At 34.7% G+C, this 23,044-nt stretch overlaps 2 protein-coding genes across 20 annotated transcripts in view; one reads left to right on the top strand and one right to left on the bottom strand.

Annotated features, from left to right (window-relative positions):
* The window catches only part of LOC118280236 (roquin-1), an 87,001-nt gene that overhangs the window by 57,219 nt on the left and 6,738 nt on the right, over positions 1–23,044 (bottom strand). For 4 of the 5 annotated variants that reach the window (XM_035600192.2, XM_035600270.2, XM_035600419.2 and 1 more), the window contains exon 1: positions 15,576–15,743. The exons of the other annotated variant lie outside the window; for it this stretch is intronic. The gene's annotated coding sequence lies outside the window, so the exon portion shown is untranslated. Of the gene's footprint in view, positions 1–15,575; positions 15,744–23,044 lie in introns of those variants that run through there. 5 annotated transcript variants of the gene reach the window in all.
* LOC118280457 (transmembrane protein 9B) overlaps positions 16,264–23,044 on the top strand; it is a 49,464-nt gene continuing 42,683 nt past the window's right edge. For 3 of the 15 annotated variants that reach the window (XM_035601251.2, XM_035600971.2, XM_035600884.2), the window contains exon 1: positions 16,353–16,591. Coding sequence is in view for 6 of the 15 variants with exons in the window: in XM_050704112.1 (XP_050560069.1) it covers positions 21,239–21,286 (48 nt within the window). In the remaining 9 variants the exon portion in view is untranslated. The other 12 variants (XM_050704107.1, XM_050704110.1, XM_050704109.1 and 9 more) reach the window with 12 other exon arrangements.

The following is a 23,044-nucleotide window of genomic DNA, read 5'->3' as shown; positions in this document are numbered from 1 at the left end:
CACAAAATAAAACATTCAAAGTCTTGGGCCATGACCATGGCGCAAGGACTAAATTATTGAATCACTAGCTTCTGCCCGCGACTTCGCCCGCGGAAAATTTCTTGGTGTGACTCGGTGCTATTGTAGCTTCCTATTAGAAAAAGATTTTTTGGAATCGGATCAGTAATTTCGAAGATTACCGAAATTCTCTTGTCTGCTTAAGGTTAGTCCAGCTAGCTAGTCAACAGCAATAGCTCAATAGAGGGATCTCCTTAATTATTATGGGCCTCGCCGTATTTGGGCCCAATCAATAGATATTTATAAGATGTCATTGTCAGAGTTACTCAAAATGGAGAAATAAAACTTCCACGCGAGACCGACATCCGCGCGGACGGAGTCGCGGGCGGAAGCTAGTGTGTAATAAATGTTGCAATAGTCTAGTAATGTTTCAATACTGTGTAATCTTTTTCTTACAAGATTTTATATTCAAAGGACATTGCTCTACGTTTATACATTGCTGGCCCTGGAGCCAAAAGCATCGGATAATATTTATGTATTGTATTCTCTATAATTAGTTGATTCCTAGAAGATCTTGTTTTATAGCGGACTAGACGATACATTTAAAAGAAAGTATCAGATTTTGTACACGTCACATAAGTACTGTTTTTTGATTGTTAGTTTTGTTGATTATGTTGTATACCTTGATGTGTGCGTATAAAGGACATCTTCTGACAAGAAGGTTATTCGCATCCGGTAAGGGAATATGGAACACGCTCTTGTTGATTATGTAGTCTTTATAGTCAGGCCTGCTTTTTAGGGATTTATGTACGTTTAGAGCCGCACAGCACATAGTATGAATAGGTTACGCAATCTCAATACCTCGAAATCTTTGTAAATTCTAATCAGTGGGGTATCGTAAAGGCTTTCATAAGGCTATATTTATTACGGCTCGTTGAGCTCTTTCTGCCTGCCTGCCTGCCTCTATAAGTGTGCTTTTTGCAGCAGCACCCCAGATTGCAATCCCGTTTTGTAGAACTGACTGAAGGTAGGTTGTGCGTAAGGTTTTTGTTGGTGTTCAGTCACTGAGTTTTTTCATTATGAATATCAGTTTGCGAGCCTTGCCAGAGGGTGTTTGTATGTGTGCTTTAAATGATAGGTTTTCGTCTAACGTGATGCCGAAATATTTAATAGTTGGTGTGTGTTCTATTGTAGTACAGTTACAGTGTGAGGTGAGGACTGAGGAAGTGATTGAAGGGGTAGGGGGTAATTTATTATATTTCCTGGGGGGGTCGGAAAGCCACTGTTTTGTAGAAGGTGACGTATTTGGTCTTTTTATGTTCAATGTCAAGAGGTTTGTGTCTAGGGCTTCGGAAATGGTTAGTAAACCTTCTTCTGCTAGTTGGTATACTTTATCCCAAGATTTGCCGTAAAACAGTATCATCGGCATATGATATAATTACGTAAGGTGTGTTTAAAATATCGTTCATATAGAAGTTAAATAAAGTTGGGCCTAGTATACTAACCTGTGGGATACCAAAGCTAATGGGAAGTAATTTACTAGAATATTCGCCTATTGTTACCATTTGCTTGCTGTTTGTTTGGTATTAAACCAGTCTAGTACGACACCTCGTGTGCGACACATTTCAACTTTTTCAAGAGGAGGTCAGTTGAAATTGTGGCGAAGGTTTTCGCCAGGTTTAAAAATACCTAGTTTTGTGTCTAGCTTGAGTGAATTGCCGATCTGAATTTAAGTTGTGTTTTTCAAAGTAGATAACTAGGCGGTTATTTACTAATTTGTCAAGAATTTTAGACAGTATGGGTAAGAGAACTCTTCTGGTCCGTTACTTTGTATTGTTCTGACAGATGCAATTTTCCAGCACTCCGGAAAAGTCCCAGCCTCCAGACTAAGGTTCAATATATGAGTTAGTGGAGTGAGGATTGCATTCTTGTGTTTAAGGGGGAACTTTGTAGTTATACCATCTATACCTGGTGCACTGTCAATTTTAAGTTAGTACATGAATTTAAATACTTATTCTTCGTCTGTTGGATGAAGGAAAAAAGAGTTTCGAGAAAGAGAAAATTTGAATGCGTTTTATATTTTCTGGTTATGATACCTTAGTGTAACTTAGGTACCCGCATAGAGAGTCTGGCCAAAGAAAGCTGTCCACAGGTTAATTTCTAAACTTTAGATATGGCAATAATTTTACACTGTCAAAACATGATTGGATAGGATAAAACTAGTATTAGTACTGGTTTAAAGACCAGCATGCTTTCCTTGCATTTTATTAGTTTTGAATTGTATGACTGAGTACAATAACCAACTATTTAACAGTTATTGTTATTATATTGTTACATAATTTGTCATTCTTAGATGCAAGTACACTAGAATTAGAGCATAATTAATAAATATGAATTCCAGCAGGTTGACGGGTACAGGGAGTACTATTTTCACAAGACTGAGAAGGAACTGTGTTCGGAATCTCATGAAGCGATTTGTCAAAGAATAGAGAGAGTGATCATTGGACAACTCACTCTGCCTAAAGCAACATATTTATAAATTAGATATGGCTCAGACAAACAGCTGTTGGACGAAACGGGCAAGCTCTTGGAGCGAATTATCGCAGCCCGTCTCGTCAGACACTTATGTACGGAGGGGCCAGATCTCAATGATTACCAGTTCGGATTTCGTTGTGGGCGCTCCACCATTGACGCTATAAAACGAGTGAGAACTCTGGCGGAGGAAACGGTGGCCCAGGGCGGGGTGGTGTTAGCAGTGTCGTTAGACATCTCTAACGCATTTAATACCCTGCCCTGGAGTTGTATTAGAGAGGCACTGAAGTATCACCGAATACCTTATTACCTCCGTCGCACAATAGAGGCTTACCTGGATGGCAGGTGTGTCACCTATCGGGGACATCAGCGCGCCGGGGGGAGCTCCCGCCGGGTGCAGACCTTACGTGCTAGGCAGACAACACTCTGGTCACCGCCCGGGGGGGGGGGGGCTCTTACAGGGAGGCAGCGTTGTTAGCCACGGCTGCGGTTTCTCAAGTGGAATCACATATAGTGGTCGGTGGGACCCGAATAGCTGTCGAGTCCACCATGAAGTACTTAGGATTGGTACTCGACAGCCGATGGCACTTCGGTCCTCACTTCCAGCGGCTTGCACCTAAGCTGATGGGTGCCACTGGCGCACTTTCAACGCTGCTTCCCAACTTGAGGGGCCCGAGTACCGCCTGTAGACAGCTCTACGTGGGGATCGTGCGATCTATGGCCATGTACGGCGCTCCGATATGGGCGGCATCGGTCGGGGGTTCGTCAGGTTTTAGTGGCGGAATGGTGGGAGAGGCTTCAACGCCCTACCGCTGGCTTCAACATCATCGAGGCAGTCCGGTCAGTACTCGATGACTGGCTCGGGGGGAGGCACGGTTCCCTGTCTTTTCATGCGACACAAGTGCTCTCGGGGCATGGATGAGCCAGACGCTCGGTGCCATCACTGCGTCCGTTGTGAGGAGGATACGGCGCAGCATACATTCGTGGAGTGTATGGCTTGGGACGGGCCGCGTCGTGCCTTCAAATCGGAGATCGGTGAGAGGGATCGGAGAGAGGGAAAGGGAAGTCACAACTTCTGTACCTTCTCGCAGGCGCACCGGGCGTCGAAGTAGAGCAGAAATTACTCTCTTTCGACCCCCCTAAATGGGTCCGGGGACGGTGGACTTGGGGAAGTCCCCGTTATCCCGTTCTAAAGGACCCGAGATGGTGGCGCGTGTTGTGTCCACGCGCGCCTCCGAGACGTAGCACGGAGGAGATCAACACCACACTTCTCAGGCAGGCCGCCACGAGTTCGGGGGCCGAAGAAGAATTTTGTTTCCCGCACCCTCGTACCCACGTTTGAGACGCGACACCGGGTGGGTTTTAGTTAGTAAGAGTCTGACAGTCCCTTTCGTCCTCCCCAGGCGAGAGGGCTCCATGAGGATTTCCCACCTTGGGGTCAAAAAATGACAAATAAACAGCTAAATGTCAATGGCAGATCGTTGCGTTATGCGGGATACACTTTTTTTTTACATTTAATGGATCGACGTTTGACCGCTATCTCACAAAAAACATCTACCTTTTCGTTGCCAATATATGTAAGTATATGCCAATAATATACATATATGTCCTATACGGATACAAATTCAGACTACCTGATTGTTACTGAGAAGTTCCTGATAGAAAAACCCAATGACACTTTGAGCGACTCGGGAATCAAACCCAGGACTTCTTGCTCAGCAGTCACACTAGCGATCACTAGATCAACGAGGCAGTGTAAATATGGCGTATTATTAGTATTAAAACATATAAATATCAAGACCGTTTAAGCAGCCTATAGTCAGTGCTAGCATCTCTTGATTTTTAAATTTGCCGCCTTCTTTGGTCAACTTTTGTTGGCCAAACTCTAGCTCCCATTCCCGTAGAAATATCTGGATAAAATGGCCTATGCTACTTCGAAACAATTAATGTAGCTTTCTATTGGTGAAAAAATGGTCAAAAATAAAATTAGTTTAGTAGTCTTGGAGCCTAAACCTTTTTTTATTATGATATATTAAACACTACGGATCACGTTCGATATATTATTATTTACCATTATATATCATTCGATATTTTTTTTAACATATTATTTTTAAAATTGTTAGTTTGAGGACCGTGCGAGAGTCATTCGCTTAGTCATTTAAATTTTAGTTAATTATATTCTGATAGTGTGAGCATTTACGAGACCTACCCAAATGTTCTTTTGGTTGATATTGTTCGTCGGATCATTCAGCAACAGCCGTTAGCTGAGCTGATTGTAAACTGACACATGCGTACTGCCATCTGAACAGGTCCGCTCATACTGTTGTGGTTCTTTCCTCTAAAGACCACTACAGAACAAACTTGCACGGTTCTCTCACATTATCCTCTATTTCATTGTCTGGACTTTAAAAGAGTCTATGACATCTGAGTTTGTTTCGGCATTTCTTCTCAGAGTAGTCGGATAGGAAATGCCGGCCGCATCTAGCTATTTGAAATATTGACGTGTAAAAGTGTTATTTTATAACCTATTTACAGAAATAAATGTCATTTATCATTAACCATGCTGTTTAAATTTAAAACGTAAACTTCCCAATACCAGTATCTACTTATGCGCAGGTGTCATATGTGAAATTATTAAAATTATTCTACAAATGGTTCCCACGAGAAATACCTATGTTTGCCGTAAGTGGAACATCTCCGGTGCCATTAGCTTGGGTGCCATTTAAACGGGTGCCCAATGTGGAATACCTCCATGGCCGCACCATTGAAACGATGAAAAAATAAACGTTTTCGTCTATATCTCGTTGAAAACTCATCGCAGAGGTCTAAAGGTTTTTTGTAAAAGATAGATTTGAATGTATGAAAATAGGTAATAATTCACAAAACGCAAATAGAAAAACCCGTTAACTATTGGAACTAGCTATTTTGTTGTGAATATTTAACAGTTAACAGTTAGGTACGTTATATTGGAATACAAGCATAAACGGAATGTAAATCTTCAAAAACAATAAAACGTCGACACAATCCAACGAACTATAACTGCCAGAGATATGCATTTTTCAAACACAAACAGATTAGGTACCTACATACACATGTAAATCAGACAGCACATCAAGCTACCCATCATTCTAAACCAGATATGCTACTATTTGTCCTGAATTTTATGGTTACTCAAAAAGATAAGTTAATATACATCACTTAAACTCAAACGCAGAGCACATTCTGTTCATTTTTGAGGAGTTCCCTGGTTTATCTTCCACATTTATGGTCAGACTTTAAAAAAATTTATATGGGACCACACTGACATCGTACTCTTTCAAACACAAAAAGAATGGAATGGAAATATTCATAAAATAGGTAGGTAAAAGCATTCGAAACCTTTGCTTTTAGACAGACAACTTCTCTCAGGGAGTGCAATGCCTCGGAAGCACTCCAGATAGAAACGGATATAAAACACTTTCATTTAATTTGCCTATCCAGCGGTTTTGTAATATTATTTTTCTTTCCTCCTCAGGGCGATTAAAGCGATTTTATTAGTATTGGAACAAATAATCTTATTTGTTTGACAAAACATTCTACCTATACTTGCAGTAATTGGACATGAAACATACATGGAAATAAGTAAATGTACGCCTAAACGTTAAATCTTCTCAACGTCGTCGCCTATCCAACTGGAAGCTAGGTGATGCGTGAAAACTTAAGTGATATAGTTAGATAACTTTTAACTCAGTTTACAGTTTCTCCTCACAAATACACAATAATCTAGATTGAATACACGAACGAAGATTGAACAGACACAAATTAATATTTAGCTTTACAATAGTTCAGTAGGTCGGCTGATGTCAAGTTGGTCAATCAAACTTAAAAGGCACATTGTTATCTCAATTTGTTGCTTGTTTGATTTAATTGAGTAAGCTCTGAAACTACTGAGCCGATATTATATCATAACGAACATTTTTCAAAATCTTATAGTAGGTTACTATGATAACGTATTAAAATATTTTACTATCACAATGGATTCAAATTAATATGGAAGAGCCCACTGTGACGTGAATTTAGTAGAGGTTTCCTCAATATTTTACATCGGTACCTTTAATTAATTGATACCTTATAATAGTTCGTTGATAGATACAAATAAGGCTTCTAAGTGGGAGGTGGAAGCTTTTATGTGGAACTTAGTAATTGTGTATCACTTTTTTTTTATTTAAAATTGCGCTACGACTAGTGGAAGAGGACCGCGTGGGAGTATTTAGCACCTAAAAATATTATAAACTGAGGTACACGTGTACCGTCCAGAGCACTATCGAACTACTTTGCGGCAACGGTAGGATACATCGGTTCCCACGCGTTATATGGGCAGGGCTATCAAACTCCATGGCATGCACGGTGTCCAGAATCTGACGACGGTTGAATCTGACGACATGAAGTCCCTTGTTTATGCGGACAGAATTGGCTGTGTATCGAAATAGAGAACCGTCCAAGAGGAACCGTCATAGAGATAAGGAAGCATATTCGGGCGTGTATTCGTCGTAGGGCACTTTGAACAAAATTTGCAAATTAAGATGTTTTTGTAATTGTACTCTCCTCTTTACACTCTACTTATCATCAATTAATTCGTTTGTTTTTGAGAATTTTATAAATAATTTAACGTTTCTGGGTAGCTAATAAACCAAGGAAGTTTTTCTAATAGTTTGTACACTTAGTGTCATAATTTTTTTTTAAATAAATGTAGTTTTCTATTGACCAAATTAGTGACACAAAACAAAATTTGATAAGAATTTACTTGCTATTTGAAAACGAATGATATTTCTGTCATTATTGGTATTAACAAAATGATTACTGATGTATTGGCAACCAATAAAAACTAAAACAACTTAAATCAAACCAGTATATTTATATTTATTGAAGTTTTTGTAGTCAATTCGGGTTTTTTTTACAAAAACCGTTTTTTTTAATATCTCAGAAACTAGCCATTTTCGGACCAGAGACTTCAGGGCTAATTTTGTAGAAAATAAGTTGCATTATCACCTCCCGAGAGGAATACGTCGAATTCAAAGTCACCCTGTATATTCCGTGTTAATGGAATATTTAATTTAGTAGAATTTATTCAACATTTTTATATAATAATCTTCTTATCGTTGCTCTCACAAAGGATTTATTTTAAAAAGAAAATCGGCTTTCTTGTTTCTTTCCCTAATTAATTATTTTTAAGACCTTTTATCTCCTTTTCAATTAAACTGTTCAATATCAAAATATTTTACCTAAATGGCAGTACTGTGAAACTTTGTTATGTGAGACGTGGGTATCCAGATAAGTGTAAAACCTCCAAAACTGGAACTCATACTGAGGTCCCAACACATTGGCACTGAATTACCTCTATTAGTGGGAAAAACAGACCTCTTTATCTGGGATTTGTCCTTCCCATTTGTTATCATAATAGGGATAATGACTGGGTCAAAAATAAATTATTAACAACTTTTCAATACAATAAAATATTCAAAAATAATCACACTCTAATTCATAAATTTGATGAACTACTAAATTTTCGTTTTTTTCTAGCTAAATTTTTAGAAATAAGTCTGCTATTTGACGTCAAAAACTTATGACGTCATACTAGACTATTTCATACTAAGTTCGTAGAAAATATAGTTTTTGACGTTTCGAAAAAAGTAATGAATTTGACTAGTAGGAAACATGCCTATTGTCTCTATAACTGAAACAGCAAGGGAATTTTAAATATATAAACCTCTACGTTACTGAGATAAAGCTGGGTACTCACTTAGGCATGTAGCACGTAACGCATCAGATACAGTATCAACCTGCAAGTTAGTACGACTGGTGCATGACCCACAGCGTAGCTACGAGCCGGAACCGTAGTGCTCGCAATGATATAATATATTAAATGGAAGTAATGGTTTGAAGCTCGCGGGTACGTACTCAGTACACAAGCGGTCGTGACGCCGTCCACGAGCACATTGCGAGCCGCCTTGGTGTTCGCAATGATACTGAAACTCGGCGGGTCACTGCGAGTTCGCTGCGCTCCTTCCGCGAACGGCTCGCAGCGGACTCGTGCCTACGTACTCACTGAATACTGTATCTACACGCTACGTGCTACACGCCTAAGCGAGTACCCAGCTTAACATCGTTTTGTTTATTTTCTTACTTATTCTTATTAGAAATACTAAAAAACTTTGAGTAGTTATCTACTTTTAAATGTCATCAATGTGACCAAAGCATATTTCATAATAAAAAATCTGATCTAAAACATCTGACGGCTAATCAAAAAGACAAACCAAAATAAGATTTTCAGATTCAGACCTTTAGTTTATTTTGTTTTTATTAAAATTCATTTATGTGCACGTCGCTCCTCTTTATAAATTGAAATAATCTGTATTCTAAGGGTCCCTTTAATTCTAACACTATTAAAGGGACCCTCTGCAAATGTGACAAATATTTATTTATACCTGGTAATTTGAGGCACTGGGTTAGTGGAATACCTCTTTAAGTGATACCAATTTGCAGGTCCCTTGATGTGCCACTTAATAAGGTTTCATGAATAAAAATTAAGAGAAATTACGTTCCTTAGGTATTATGTTAATAAGTGATTATTACTGGATGATAATAGGGTAGATGACTTTTTTTATATTAATGTCCGTCTTGTAGGTTGTTTCTAAAATATTAGACACGTAGGTATTTTTTATTTTCTTACGGAAACAAAAGAATACTTTCGTAGGTATACCGATTTGAAATATCGCGTGACGTCAGTTGGAGGTACATTATGTACGTAAAAATATGTTAGCGTCACACTCCTAAAGTTTGATTCGTTTTATCTAAGTATTGTTATCTTAAAATTTTCATACCCCGTCATCATCCCTATTGTTTCTATTGAACACCGTACTAACCGGAAGTCATAAGGTAAGTAATTTTAGAGTTTACAGCGGTCTGGTGTTCTGTATGTTTAATTTGACTATCTGGCATTAGTCTCAGCTCTTACGGTAAGCGATCGGATCGGATCGGTTTAGGTGCTACGTCACGCTAAGTAACTTTGAGGCAAGACATGGTTTAGGGGTGGTAGGTGAAAACGTCTACAAGTGAAACAATTGTTGTCTAACCCGTACTCTGAGTCATTTAATGGTTACTTAACCCAGTTATTAGCAAATGTTTTCGGAACAAAATCGTTACTAAGGATCAGTTTTAGTAATCTTTAATGTGGCCGTAAGCTAATTATCTCCGTAGATACACACAGCAATGATTAGGGAGGTAAAAAATAGATACGCTTATACTGAGGTAGGCATCACCTATCAAATCAAGTTAGGTTAATTAGCGCTGCCAATAAAATTTGCACTCACATTTTACGATGTTTATCGACACATTGATACTAAATGGGCATCTAATATGTCAAGTGTCGAAATACTTAGCTACAAGTTGTAAGAAGTTTCGTTTAAATAGGAGTAAAATTTAATTAAAGAGTAAACTAATGAATTGCATGATATGCCTACTTATGAACGTTTTCACAAACAAGCCCTAGACCATTTCTTAACTAGAGATTACTTAACGTGACGTAGCACCTAAAGTAACCCCTTACTTATAATGACGAACACCTTATGACTCAACTATGTACTTCAACTGTTTGCTCTATACACCTAACGTTCTATGCGCTCGTAAAAAGGAAGGTGTGTCGCCTGACTTATAGGTTGGTGAACACCAAAAAGATGTTAAAAGTCACCAAAATGAAGTTACATCTGACATACCTTGGGCGTTCTTCAAAAGGAGATCTATCAAAATTGGCCCGCGTCCTATTGGGTACGTGCGAAGTGTACGGAGGCAACAGAATAAATGATGCAGCGCATGCCGCGGCGGAAATGTAAACTAAAACTAAAACTTGTCAACGTTGTCAAAATTCATTACAAGACCAGTACCGAAAAAACTAGCCAAGAATTTACTGATATCGCAAACCAACGAGATTTCGAATATCCGCGACAAAATATACGATTTCAATAAAAAACCGAGTTCTAATATTTAATTATCTCTTTTTACTTCTCAAAACCAGATTTATAATAATATAAATGTTTTTACATAGTTTTTTAAACAAATGTCTACAAAAATACTACTTAATGATTTGTATACAGGGTGTCCCTGAAATCGACGTCCAATAGGCACCAGATGATCAGCAAGGATCCAATTGTTATCAGAAAAATATTTAAAAATACCTAGGTCCTGCAGTTTTTAAATTACAGTGACTTAACTATGTGTTATCCACGAAAAAGTACAAATCTTTATTTTTCGTCTGTAATCTTCCTAATACTATCCTGAATAGTGCTTCAGTAATATGGAATCATACATTCTTAGCCAACTGCTTTGGATTGGAAACCATTGTCAATTTTAGACGAACTAATAAAAAAATGTGATAATTTTATTCAGAGTATTTGACTATGAATAAAATTTTCACATTTTTTAAAAAAAAAGAGAACATTAAATGTTCCTCTCGTGCCTATTGGACGTCGACTTCAGGGACACCCTGTATACTTTCTTTCTACATTGTTTATTTTATAAAAATAATAAACAATGTGTTTATAAGTGGCGCTGCTATCATGCACGTTCCCAATAACAACGAGAAATAACTCCAAAAAAAGATATGATATGACAGATAAATGTATAAGTATCTACATATTATTAACTTCATTTTTTTACACCTTTATATGAAAAAACTTCTATGGAAAATAGTTAAGGCGCTGTTATGAAAAAATCGTTCCCATGAGTATTTATGGACAGATTTAAAAAAATATTATTTTTTGTTTGAAAGTATGGTGGTATGGGTACCCATAAGGTAGCCTCACAGTCATAAAATCAGATCTCCGATCTGCAGGATCTAGAAGAAATAAAAAAAATATCCAAAATAACCATTTTTTTCAATTAATTTAGCTTTTACATTTATTGATGTACCGTCTTCGTTTTACTGGGTTTGTCATTTCATGCTACTAGAGTACATGTGTTTGGACAGCTGCTTTCCCAATATCTGATAAAGCAATAGTTGCTAAGAGACAAAGCCCCTTACCTAACCAAATTAAAAATAATATACTTCTCTAACTAAAAAAATGGCGATGTTCCCTTTTAGAACAAAAGTTCTGTTGTTAATATAAATCATAATTATATTTTCTTTATCTCTATTAATATTTGGGGTTTACGGCGTATTTTCAATGGACGATATGAATATGAGTTATCACTCAGTGCATGCAAACAATCACGCATAGTGGTGTCAGCCACACTTTATCCTGATTAAACATAACAGACAATAGAGATGATGACTGAGTCAAAAATAAATTATTACAACTTTTCAATACAATAAAATATTCAAAAATAATCACACCCTCATTCATAAATTTGATGAACTGCTTAATTTTCGATTTTTCTAGCTAAATTTTTAGAAATAATTCTATTTGACGTCAATAACTTATGACGTCATAAGAGAGTATTTCATACAAAGTTCATAGAAAATATCGTTTTTGACCTTTCGAAGTTTTGAATTTGACTATTAGGAAACATGCCTATTCATGTAATTAAAACCAAACTGCCACATCCAAAAGTAACAATACTGTCAAATGTTACATTTAATTTGTCTATGTATTTGGTTTGTACTGTTTAGAGAAATAAAAGTTATGTAATACTTTATCTGAGTCTTCTATTTCGGTTGACACATCAGGTCTCTACCTGTATTATTGGGTATACCGAGTGTGATTAAACCATTACAGAGTTTAGAGTCATATCTGGTCTTTATGAACAGTTTCACCTCTATTATTATACCCATAGAAGTGAATTTGTGATAATTTTACAAGTGTAAGTATAAAATACACAAATCTTTAGTTTTTTTATTTTTTAAAAGTCATACTGATAATAGTGACTTTGTCTGGTCACTGAATCAATAGGCAGATCACAGATAACAGAACAACATAAATTGTTCCATACATACAACATAAATTAAATAAACAGAGATATGTCCTTCACAAAAATAGAAAAAATAGAAAGGTAAAGGTTTTGTTACACAATTATGTACCACTTCGTTAAAGTAAAAAATTTTAAAGCATAAGACTTGGTTGAATAGTGGAACACATTAGTGATACCATTATTACATGTTATTCATAGCACAGCAAGATAATATGTATACCAGCCTAAAGAAAGGCAAATATTATAAATAATTTATTTATAAATAATAAAATAATTTCAGTTTATAAAACCTGTTTACATTCAAACATAACATATTATACATACAATTACATTCTGCAAATTGTGAAAATAATAAAACAGTAAAAATGTGAGGCGATCGAGGCAGTATAGTAAGCAGATGAGTCACACAAGATATGAATTAAAATGTAAATGCTTTTATGGATAAAAAAATTCGCAAGTGCATAGTATAAATGAAATATAATAATATGAATGCATAACATATCTATTAAAGCCTGCTCTGTTGATCGAAGGAGAGATACTAGTTTTAATGATTCGATTTAGTTTCTCGATTTCAATGTATTTATTATTCAGTATTAGCATACAGTTTTGATTTCGATCAGTTACTTTAAAACTATGACTACTGTGTATGCTTAGTGTAGCTTCACAGTAAGTGGGTTCGGTTTATGTGATCCATAAATTGTTGTTTCGGATCTGTGCATGTGAACCTGTATGTTTCTAAACACACCCATGACACAGGAGAATCTTAGTGGGGGGTAAGGTTTAAAAAGGAAGAAACTTTTTTAATTCAGGTATAGCCATGCTAGGTTACAGCAGAATATAATTATTATAATTTTCATCTCCATTATTCTTCCTGCGGGTGTTGTAAGAGTTAATTCAGGACAATGGAAACCAAGCAGTAATTTTCTGATAAACCTCATCTTTTTATCGATCTTTAACCCAGCCAGCCGTGATTTCTCACAGTGTCACAGTGAAGATGAAATTCAGACATTCTAAGTTCCATTTCCGTCGTAAAGGATAAACAAAAATAAAATTGAATAATGCGCTACTAAGAACAATAACCAAGCATTGCAATATTAATGTGTGTAATGGCAATATTATATTATAGTACATATATATCTATATTAGTTTAACTATCATGTGCAGAACACAGATCCACACAAGATACAATAAGTGAAATGTATTTCATCTATGTCTTGCCTATTTGTCTGTCGAAAGCATAGTAACCTTTGGTCTGCTGGTATATGAGACACACATAGAGCAACTTCAGCATTTAAATTAAAATTAAAAAAAAGAAATCATATAAAAAGTCAATCTAAACCGTTTATGTGCACATGCAAGTAGTTTTAATTGGCAACATCAATTTATATAATTCTCTTTGATTGATTTTGTTAAAAACATAAAAATTTGCAAAAAGTTACAGGATATGTTGAAGAATAGTACTTTCGCGAGGACAGGAAGCGTGATCAGTATTTTATAACTTCCCATGGAGAGCATGATTACTTCGATATATAACAATATTTAATAGGTACAACAAATTGGAAAAAACCAAACATATTTGAATTTTATAGATTAGATAATTCAAATATATATTAAGTATATAAATAAAATTAATATTTAATTTCTGCTCATTCAGTCTCATATTGATTCTATTGGTTTGATTGATGTCAATGACTAAGAGTTGTGATTAACAGAAGTTGTTGATATTTAACACATTACACAAGTACTATCGTAATCAAACTAAAATGTGGAATTTAATTCTATTAATTATTTTAAAATGAAGTAATGTTGACTTAAATAATACATAACAGCGCTTCCTGGTGTTAAATAGTGCCGGATTACTGAGATTATACTGCACTTACATACTTTTGCATTCATATTATGACTTAGGAATGTAGTCAGATGAATAATAATTTTTAAATGTTTTTATTTGAAGTTCTTTTCTGGTTTAACTGAAGTTAATGATTTTTGCTTTGAAAATTGGCTAAATATGAATAATAATTATGATTAGCCAGATGCAGTACTTCATTTCTAATCTCACAATATTATATCATACAATTAGACAACATTATATTATATTACAACCGATAATGCTGAATTGATGAGTATGATTTGTAAAATTGAGCCAGTTATTAGTTGAATAAAAAGTCATCAAGTAAATAGTATTTCTTTGTGACAAAATCTTTTAATCACAAACATATTTTTCTATAGCCTTTGCTATTCACAATGACCAGGTTCTCTATTTTACTATTTTATAACCGAAACAACATTATGAGATTTATGTGCTAATCTGTTCTAAGCTCTTTAGATAAAAAATAATTACATCAATCAGCTGATTTTATATGTATTGTCAAGTACAAAGAAAAATTGGTTTGATCAATAAAGTATTAACTTTTAAATAAATCAACTTGCCTATAACACTGAGTTAGTCTACAAATATCTTTATGACAGTGCAAAAGACACACATGACACTTTATGCAGCATGTAAGTACCAAATATTTTAAAAATGTTTTTTTTTTAATAACATTTTCATGGACACAGCTGCCATTCACGAGTAAATTAACGACGCTGAGCAAAGTATAGAAGAAAAGCTTTTATAAATTTCGAAAAATGTGTTCTTGAATGCATGGTAGAAAAATCTTCGTCCAGTTATAGGGTTACAAAATTTAAATCTGCATACTCTTTCAACACTAAATGGCATAACAGTTTAAGAAGCAACTACACTTACATTAATAAGTTAATTATAGCATGAAAACGGCAAAATTCAGCATGATAATGGAAAATGAAACGTTTTGAGAATCATGACGTTTTTCTGTTTAATCATATTTAATGTGTCCGATATACAGATTTTCTAACATAGTACGTATTTAATAGAAACAAAAATAATCAAATTTTTTTAATAAAAGCAGAAAAACAGGCCGATAAAATAAAAGTTAGACACTGTACAAAATTATGACATCTGAAAATTGCCACCTCGGCAGTCATCTGGTGGTCGGAGTATACGCCATGATTCTCGCTTTTCTATATGTAAATACTAAAATAGGGTAGACAAACATTGCGAAAACAATATTATTTTTTAACAATACCTTACAAATAACTCGTACAGTCATCACAAAAGTAACACATATAGCTTCTACCCACTTCAAAACATGATCAGTCAGCAGCCGTGGTACATAGACTAGATAGAATTTTGCAATTTAGTTACGAAGTAGAAAATCATCTGACAGCTATTTTACGGCACTAGACACATGAATGTATTATTGTTTACGAAGAATGAATGAATGTATTATTACTTATGTTACTTGAAGATACGTTACGGTTACTAAGTACACAGACGAATGAAAAATCTTTCATTTCAATAGTTAATATGTATATAAAAAAAAATAACTAAAATAAGGAAATGTTAAAATACCTTGGTCAAGCACTGCGCGACACAAAATAAATAATCATCGGGTCATGCGTCACGAAAGTGATAATTTAGGTAAACTTTTTTGGTAGCAACCTGTGTGAAGAAAGACAATGATATTTTCATTTTATGGCGTGTTTACATTAGGTCGGTCGTAGGTCGGTCACCGAAGGCGGCGCGGCGGCCGCATTCGGTTTAACAGAAACCGAATTAATACGGCCAAACCGAATACGGCCAAACGAATACCTGTTTATATTATTTGTTGGTTGACCGAATACGGCCTGCAGCCGAATACGGTCTAACCGACTAATGTAAATGCGCCATTATCCGATCGTACAAAAGTCCGAAACACAGTAGTTAGATACAATTTTTAGAAACGTCAACACTGCCACATCTTTTGTCATTGGCATTTGTCATTTGTCAGTGACATGAACTAATAGAAAATAACAAAGTATGAATTCAACTCGGTACAAACAATGAAAAGTTATTAGTTATTAGAAAACAAGGCTAATTTGTGAACTTGCGTAATATTATTACAGAACTATTATAAATAATTACGAAACAAATAGTTCCACATATAAAGAGTATACCTACCGAAAAGCTCAAGTTTTTAGTCAATTGATAAACTAGTTTATCATTTTGGATGATAAAAACAATGTGAAGACGTGGTATCTTTATTTTTCAGGTGTTACTTAGGTTAGATGTTTATAAAAGACTTTTCTAAGTGTCAGTCCTCTCCAATAATAAAGTGTGACTACATTGAATTTCAGTAACTTGTGAGAAGTTTGGTAAATAAACGTAACAGGTTGTTTATTTACAGAGAAAGACAAAGACAGCCAATTACATATGAAGATCTAATTGAAAAAGAGAGTAGGTAATTAATTAGAGTTGCCAGTGACATTCCTTATATTTGTTTACATAGGGCTGCATATATAGACAACAGTGCATGTAGGTTGCATACCCAGTTGCCAACTATTCCAACCCATAAATAGGGGTGAGCAAAATACCGTTTCTATTACAAATTGCTGTGTTTAATATATCTACTATACCTAGTGCGCTTTAGCATGGTGTGGGTGACAGATTCAGTAATGTTTCATATCACTCTTGAAAGTTGCTGCGATATAAAAATTATGCCTTAGTATTTTAGCTGTAATACATTCGTATTACAGTCTTTAAATAAATCAAATGGAATGAAAAATAAAGTAGTGTTATGCATATATCATACCGCCATAGTCGTGTGTAGTGATGGGATGTACTGCTAAGATGGATAGGTAGTCAATGTTTTTTAGAATAAAAAACGAAAATCGTGTGTCGTACAATTATTACTCTAAAAAACCTTTAATTATCTGGGTAAATCTACTGTAGACACGGCTCTCTCTGCCTGAACTGCAGTGACTTTATCTGAGCACAAATATGTATAGGCACCTTTGATAATGCGTGGTGGCCAATGCTACTAGTTAAACTGAAAGGTTGTGGTTGCATTAGTAACATATACACACTAATATACACTTGTTTTCTTCACGGTTCTGTAAAGCTGAAACTCTGAAAAACCTCAGGGCTTGGTCATAAATATTTATTTTGACAAATATATATACATAGTTACACTGCACAAGTAAATAACCCACACATTTAATAACAAAATTAAAGAGAATTAAATGTATGCTTCGACAGCAATAAAAAAAACATTTTTCTAATGTCCATCCCTAATGAAAGACGTCAACGTCATACAAGCAACTGTCACCCACACCATGGTACTGCGCACTAGGTATAATTGCTTTAATAATGCTTGTCACCTGTGTAGACTGATATACATAGACCAGACAACTGTTGCTAACAAATTCCACTAGCATCAGTAAGGTGGAGCCTAGAAAGGTTTCCACATGTACTACAAAGGTCCATAAGACAGATTCAGTGTTTTTTATCATAATATTCCTTTATCATCCTGATGATTAAAAAAAAACAACCTAAATGCTTATAGTGGTAGGCACTCTATGTAAATATAATAATATGAAATCATGTCATTACACATAAAATTAGGCAGCTGAACAGAATTTAACTGAAATGCTTTTCTGTTTACATGCACTGATTATTATTGTAGGTAATCTTTGGCTCTGGTTCACTTGTCCGTTGATCTGCATTCTGTTGCACCAAAGTAATGGATAAATGGAGCATGTCATAAAAAAATATGGAAAATAAAAAGTGGACCGCACCACAATGGACCAGTGGGGCCGAGGCCTAAGTTTTCGTCAGCCGTAATGAAGTAGGAGGAGGAGGACTCTAATTAAAAAACTACATAAAACTCTGTAAACTGTATTTGGTTAAGAGTTACAACTTTTTAGGATCGAAGATAGGACTTCTATTCTTGACCATTCCTCTGGCAATTATAAATATCAAACAAATAGAAATAAATAAAAACTTTATAGTCCAGTCATTATAGTAAGTTCACCTCGGAATTCGAGATACCCAGCTGTAATTTTGTATATACTTGTATATTGACACCCTAAAACTTGTCTCAAAACCTACATATGGTAGGGTGTAAGCAACTCTTAAATTTTAAGGTCAAAGATGTCAAAAATGGTTTTTTGGAATTTTGGAAGCGTCTATCTTTTAAATAATTGATTTTGACGAAAAATGGTTTTAAGAATCATAACGTCTTTTTTAATATTCTATCCATAGATAACCATCACATAGGATAGATTGGCTCAAAAAAAAAAATTGATGTGATGCAGTGACCGCGCACTTTCCGCTCTCTATATCGAAAACGGTTCACCTTATAAAAAAAAGTTTAAACAAAAGTTCTAGAGGATTTTGTATTCTACAATATTGATAATAAACATAGATACCAAAAACCCAGAGGAAAGGAAGGAAGGTATTTCCAAAAAGCGCAAAAAAACGAGTTTTGGGATCTTTGACCTTAAAATTTATTGTTGCTTACACCCATGGTAGGCCATATGTAGGTTTTGAGACAAGTCTCAGGGTGACAGTATACAAGTATATACAAACTTACAGCTGGGTATCTCGCATTCCTAGATTCTTAACTAATTTAAGCTTAAATGACTGGACTATTAGTAACCAATCAGTACTCAATAACCAAAACTTCAGTTTTCTTTTATTCATTGAACATGGACCTTAGCAATATTCAATTTGTTTTTAGTTTCTGACTTCATTACTTTGTAGGACAGTTTGTATGCTTTGCAGCTACTGTGAATCGTATACTTACAATAAACTCAGAAATCTGAAAAAGATAAATAAAAATTTTTGTTAAAATGCATAACAACAAGAGTGTCTCAACTAAAAATCCTTTAAACAGTCACTTTTAATCTAAATTATATGTTGAATAATTGTTTCCATAACCTGCATCATATTGTTCATATTACATAGAAACACAACTGTACTTAATGTGGTTTGGTAGGTACTTAGTCTAATGACTGACATCCTTAAACCCACATGGTAATTTTAAATCAACTTAATTTTATCCATTTTCAAAGTAAATAATTGGTAAGCAAGCCTATCCAGTAGTTGATAATGGTGCACCGACAGTGCTTTAAAAATATGTAGAACTGTAACTAAACTAAGTAAACATTTTTGACATCATTGTGTGAGCACCATTCAGGGGGCTTACTCCGATTCAACGAAAAACGAAATTTCGTCCGAAACTTAGCAGATTGCATACTTACTAGAATTCTATTTATTGCGAACTTTCGTGAACAAAAATGAACGAATGAAATGAAGATAAATAAATAGGTTTTCATATGAAATTAAAAATAAAACGTTATTTCAAGTAATTATACTTATTAGTACTTAAATCAATAAAACCGACGACCGAAGATTAAACGAAACTTCGGATTCGAGAACCGGAGTAGGCCCCCAGGAGTTCATCTATAGATATAATATAAGAAAAAATATTTTTTAGCTAGTTCCTTTATTAACTACCTAATATAGGTACAAGTAGTTCAAAGGCACTGCCATTTTTTTTCGCAATAGTACCTAACTAAACAATATTTTAACATAAATATCGCTGTTATCAGATATGAATAACATCAAAGATTCGAAGCAAACCAAATGATCCCAGTTCAGCATTAATTTTGCATAACGAACTACAAAAAAATAGATATAAGTTCCTACCTATATCTTGAATATCTTGATGACACATGTAGGAAACAAAAAAACATTATTTTTAATGACACGTGGTGACGTTAAGGTTCGCCTCTGGCTCAGACTACTCACCAACTGACTACTCAGCAGGCAGACAGAAACGCTCTCAGAACCATGACCATGACGATTTCCAACTCGCCTGCTTAGCGTGGAGATTAGATTTTACCTTAATTACGAGTAACTATTTAAATAAAATTAATATGAATCTCCATTATCATCGATCTAATACCTATCTATAGAAGACTAGAGGACGCCATGTACTTGTGACAAACACATACTTTTTTAGTGTTTAACACACATTGAAAACACAACTACAGAGTTAAAGAGTTATACGTTAAAAAAGAATTACAAATTATAATAACTAGTAAGTAGGAACCTATATGAAACTGTCATCTAAGAATGAAATTGGCGCCAAATTCACGCAAATTATTATGCAGTTCATTTTATAATCTATATTTTAAAAACTTGGGCCATAAGGGCTTGAATTATCAGAAATAATGTTAATAATTGATTTATTCAATATTTAGAGTTATTTCCCATATTTGCGAACAGTGCATAATATCAATTGTTTTGTACCACATTGAAATCTCCCGGTCGCTTGTGGTCCGAATCAGAACTAAGTTCTGTGCACTCGTTCCAAAAGCGTTCATCGTAAGTGAACCAGGAAATATTTTTAGGGACATTTTTGATTTGATTTATTCAACAAATAACGTTTATTGGTTTTTCTTTATTCGATATAAGATATGGTAGATAAATAAACTGAAAAAACTGTTAAAAGGATTTTCTTGTTTTTCGATAGATAGTTATGACAAAATTATCTCCATGAGAATAATCGTATGTTCTACAAGAAGATGCTTTTTCTTATGTAGGTACCTATTATTACTATATGATCAGAATGTAAATATTATATTTTCAGAAAGTCGAAACGAAAACATTGTACTGTTTTATTCACTGGCAATAAATCTTCTCTATTGCACCTTCCGATTTTGCTGCCAACCGATATTTGTTCAATTGTGAACCTTATATGTTACAAAGTGAAGTCGGTTTTGAGTATTGACATGGAACAACTCACATGAGGACGTTTTGTACTATTTCAGATTTTCATTGGACGACAATCCGTAGACACGCCCCGCAGTTGCAGTTATTGTTTCCGGTGTTTTGTGAAGTCGAGAATAAATTAATAATAAAATGGACCCCAAAATTATAATGCTATTGATGTCCTTGGCGTTAGTTAAGGTAAGTAAATATATTTTTATTATGTAATGTGTACAATTGCGAGTGTTTGGTTTATAAGTTCTGTGTTTGTAATTGTATCGATCGGCTATTAATTTTGACAATTATTATTGGCTCCGCCTTCCTTTCTTCCTTTGCCTTCAGGAGCTTAGCTGAAAAGCGTCTAATTTACTTTCCCGTATGTATAAGTATTTGTATCAAAATTACATATCTACTTATTTAGGTATATCAGGTACCTATTTGCGATGCTTCGTATTCTAAATGACGATGAAAACAAAGGATGTTCGATATTGTTGTTTTAATAATCGCGCGCCAATACCAATGTGCCTGTTATTGTTATTTTTTTTTCTTTATTATCTAAGTATATGTAAGAATTTTATTGATTTAGTTTCGTACATGAAGTATAATGGCTAAGCGAGATTAACACTCGGATAATGCGAATAAACCTGCCCCCTATTGCACTGCAAGGGCCTAGTTACACTGGTCGGATAAGTTTACAGAGGATACAATGTAGGACGTAGGTATTATATCTTTATTCCTCCCAGTCCCAAAAACGGATGTAAAGTTCTAATGAAATCTTTATACTTATTATTCCTCTGTTTGGGGGTGTTATAAGTTTGACGTGTCTGTCTGTCTGTCTGTCTGTGGCATCATAACTAACTCCCGAACGCATGAAGTGATTTCAATTTAGTTTCTTTTTTGTATTTAAGATGACTTATGTGCGAGTGTTCTTAGACATATTTGATGATAACCTGACTTACCTATAAAACGTCTGAAATAAAAAAAATAGGTACCTAATTAAAATTTTTAAAAATTAAACAAACCCCGACACGACATCTTAAGTAATTTCCCTTTAAAAAGTAAAAAATAAAAGAAACTCAATGTTAAAGTAGGTACTTAAGATTTATCAACAATTAAAAAAAAAATAGGAACCTACGTCGCGTTAGGGACCGCTCCGGTTAAAGACTAAAAGACTAATAGGTGGCATGTGATCTCATGAAAATATCGTAGATAAGTAAGAAATGATTATAATACCATATCGTACCATAAAATAATATTACCTATAGGTAACTAGGTACGTTACGTACGACAGACAGACACTAACACCCCTATTTTTGCGTAATCAAAATATTATTCTTTTCTTATTTATTTTGATTTAATTTCAAAACCTTCCCTTTTACTTTAGTCGAATATTTATTCGTTTTAAAAAGTGCGTAAATTCTCGTATGTTACATGTTCATTTAAACCTCTGTTTTCTTAATGTGTAGCAGAATATTTTACATATATTTATACAATAAGTTAAGTTTGCATAATTAGTTAGATTAGATTAGTTTAGGTATTATTTTTATGTGTCCTTTTATGTGCATGCATTCACATCTAATATATGTCAATCAGGCATTATATCCTATATTTTATATATTGAATGGCTCCCTGTTATAGCATGCCCTTTGAGGTTTGAAAGACGGCGAGAAAGTCATCGGATGATGAATAAAATACTTATTACAAAAAAATAAACCGACTTCACTAAAAAAGTTAAAAATAACTTTAATTTCCCTGTTATAGTCGGTGTAACAAACAAATAATACCGAGAAACACAGACTTCACACTTTAACTTTAGTTGCGATACTCAGTATCGATACTCAGTATCGCAACTAAAAAAGTCGGTTAAAATTCTCTATCTCAATAACTACTTTATTTATTTGTATTGTCACAGTCACTTAATTAACTTTATTGTGATTTTTATGTCAGTATGAAGTTCCA

This window comes from Spodoptera frugiperda, chromosome 25 (assembly GCF_023101765.2).
Source record: "Spodoptera frugiperda isolate SF20-4 chromosome 25, AGI-APGP_CSIRO_Sfru_2.0, whole genome shotgun sequence".
Lineage (NCBI taxonomy): Eukaryota > Metazoa > Arthropoda > Insecta > Lepidoptera > Noctuidae > Spodoptera > Spodoptera frugiperda.
The sequence above is the reverse complement of the archived record's forward strand: the minus strand, read 5'-3'. Positions and strand labels throughout refer to the sequence as shown.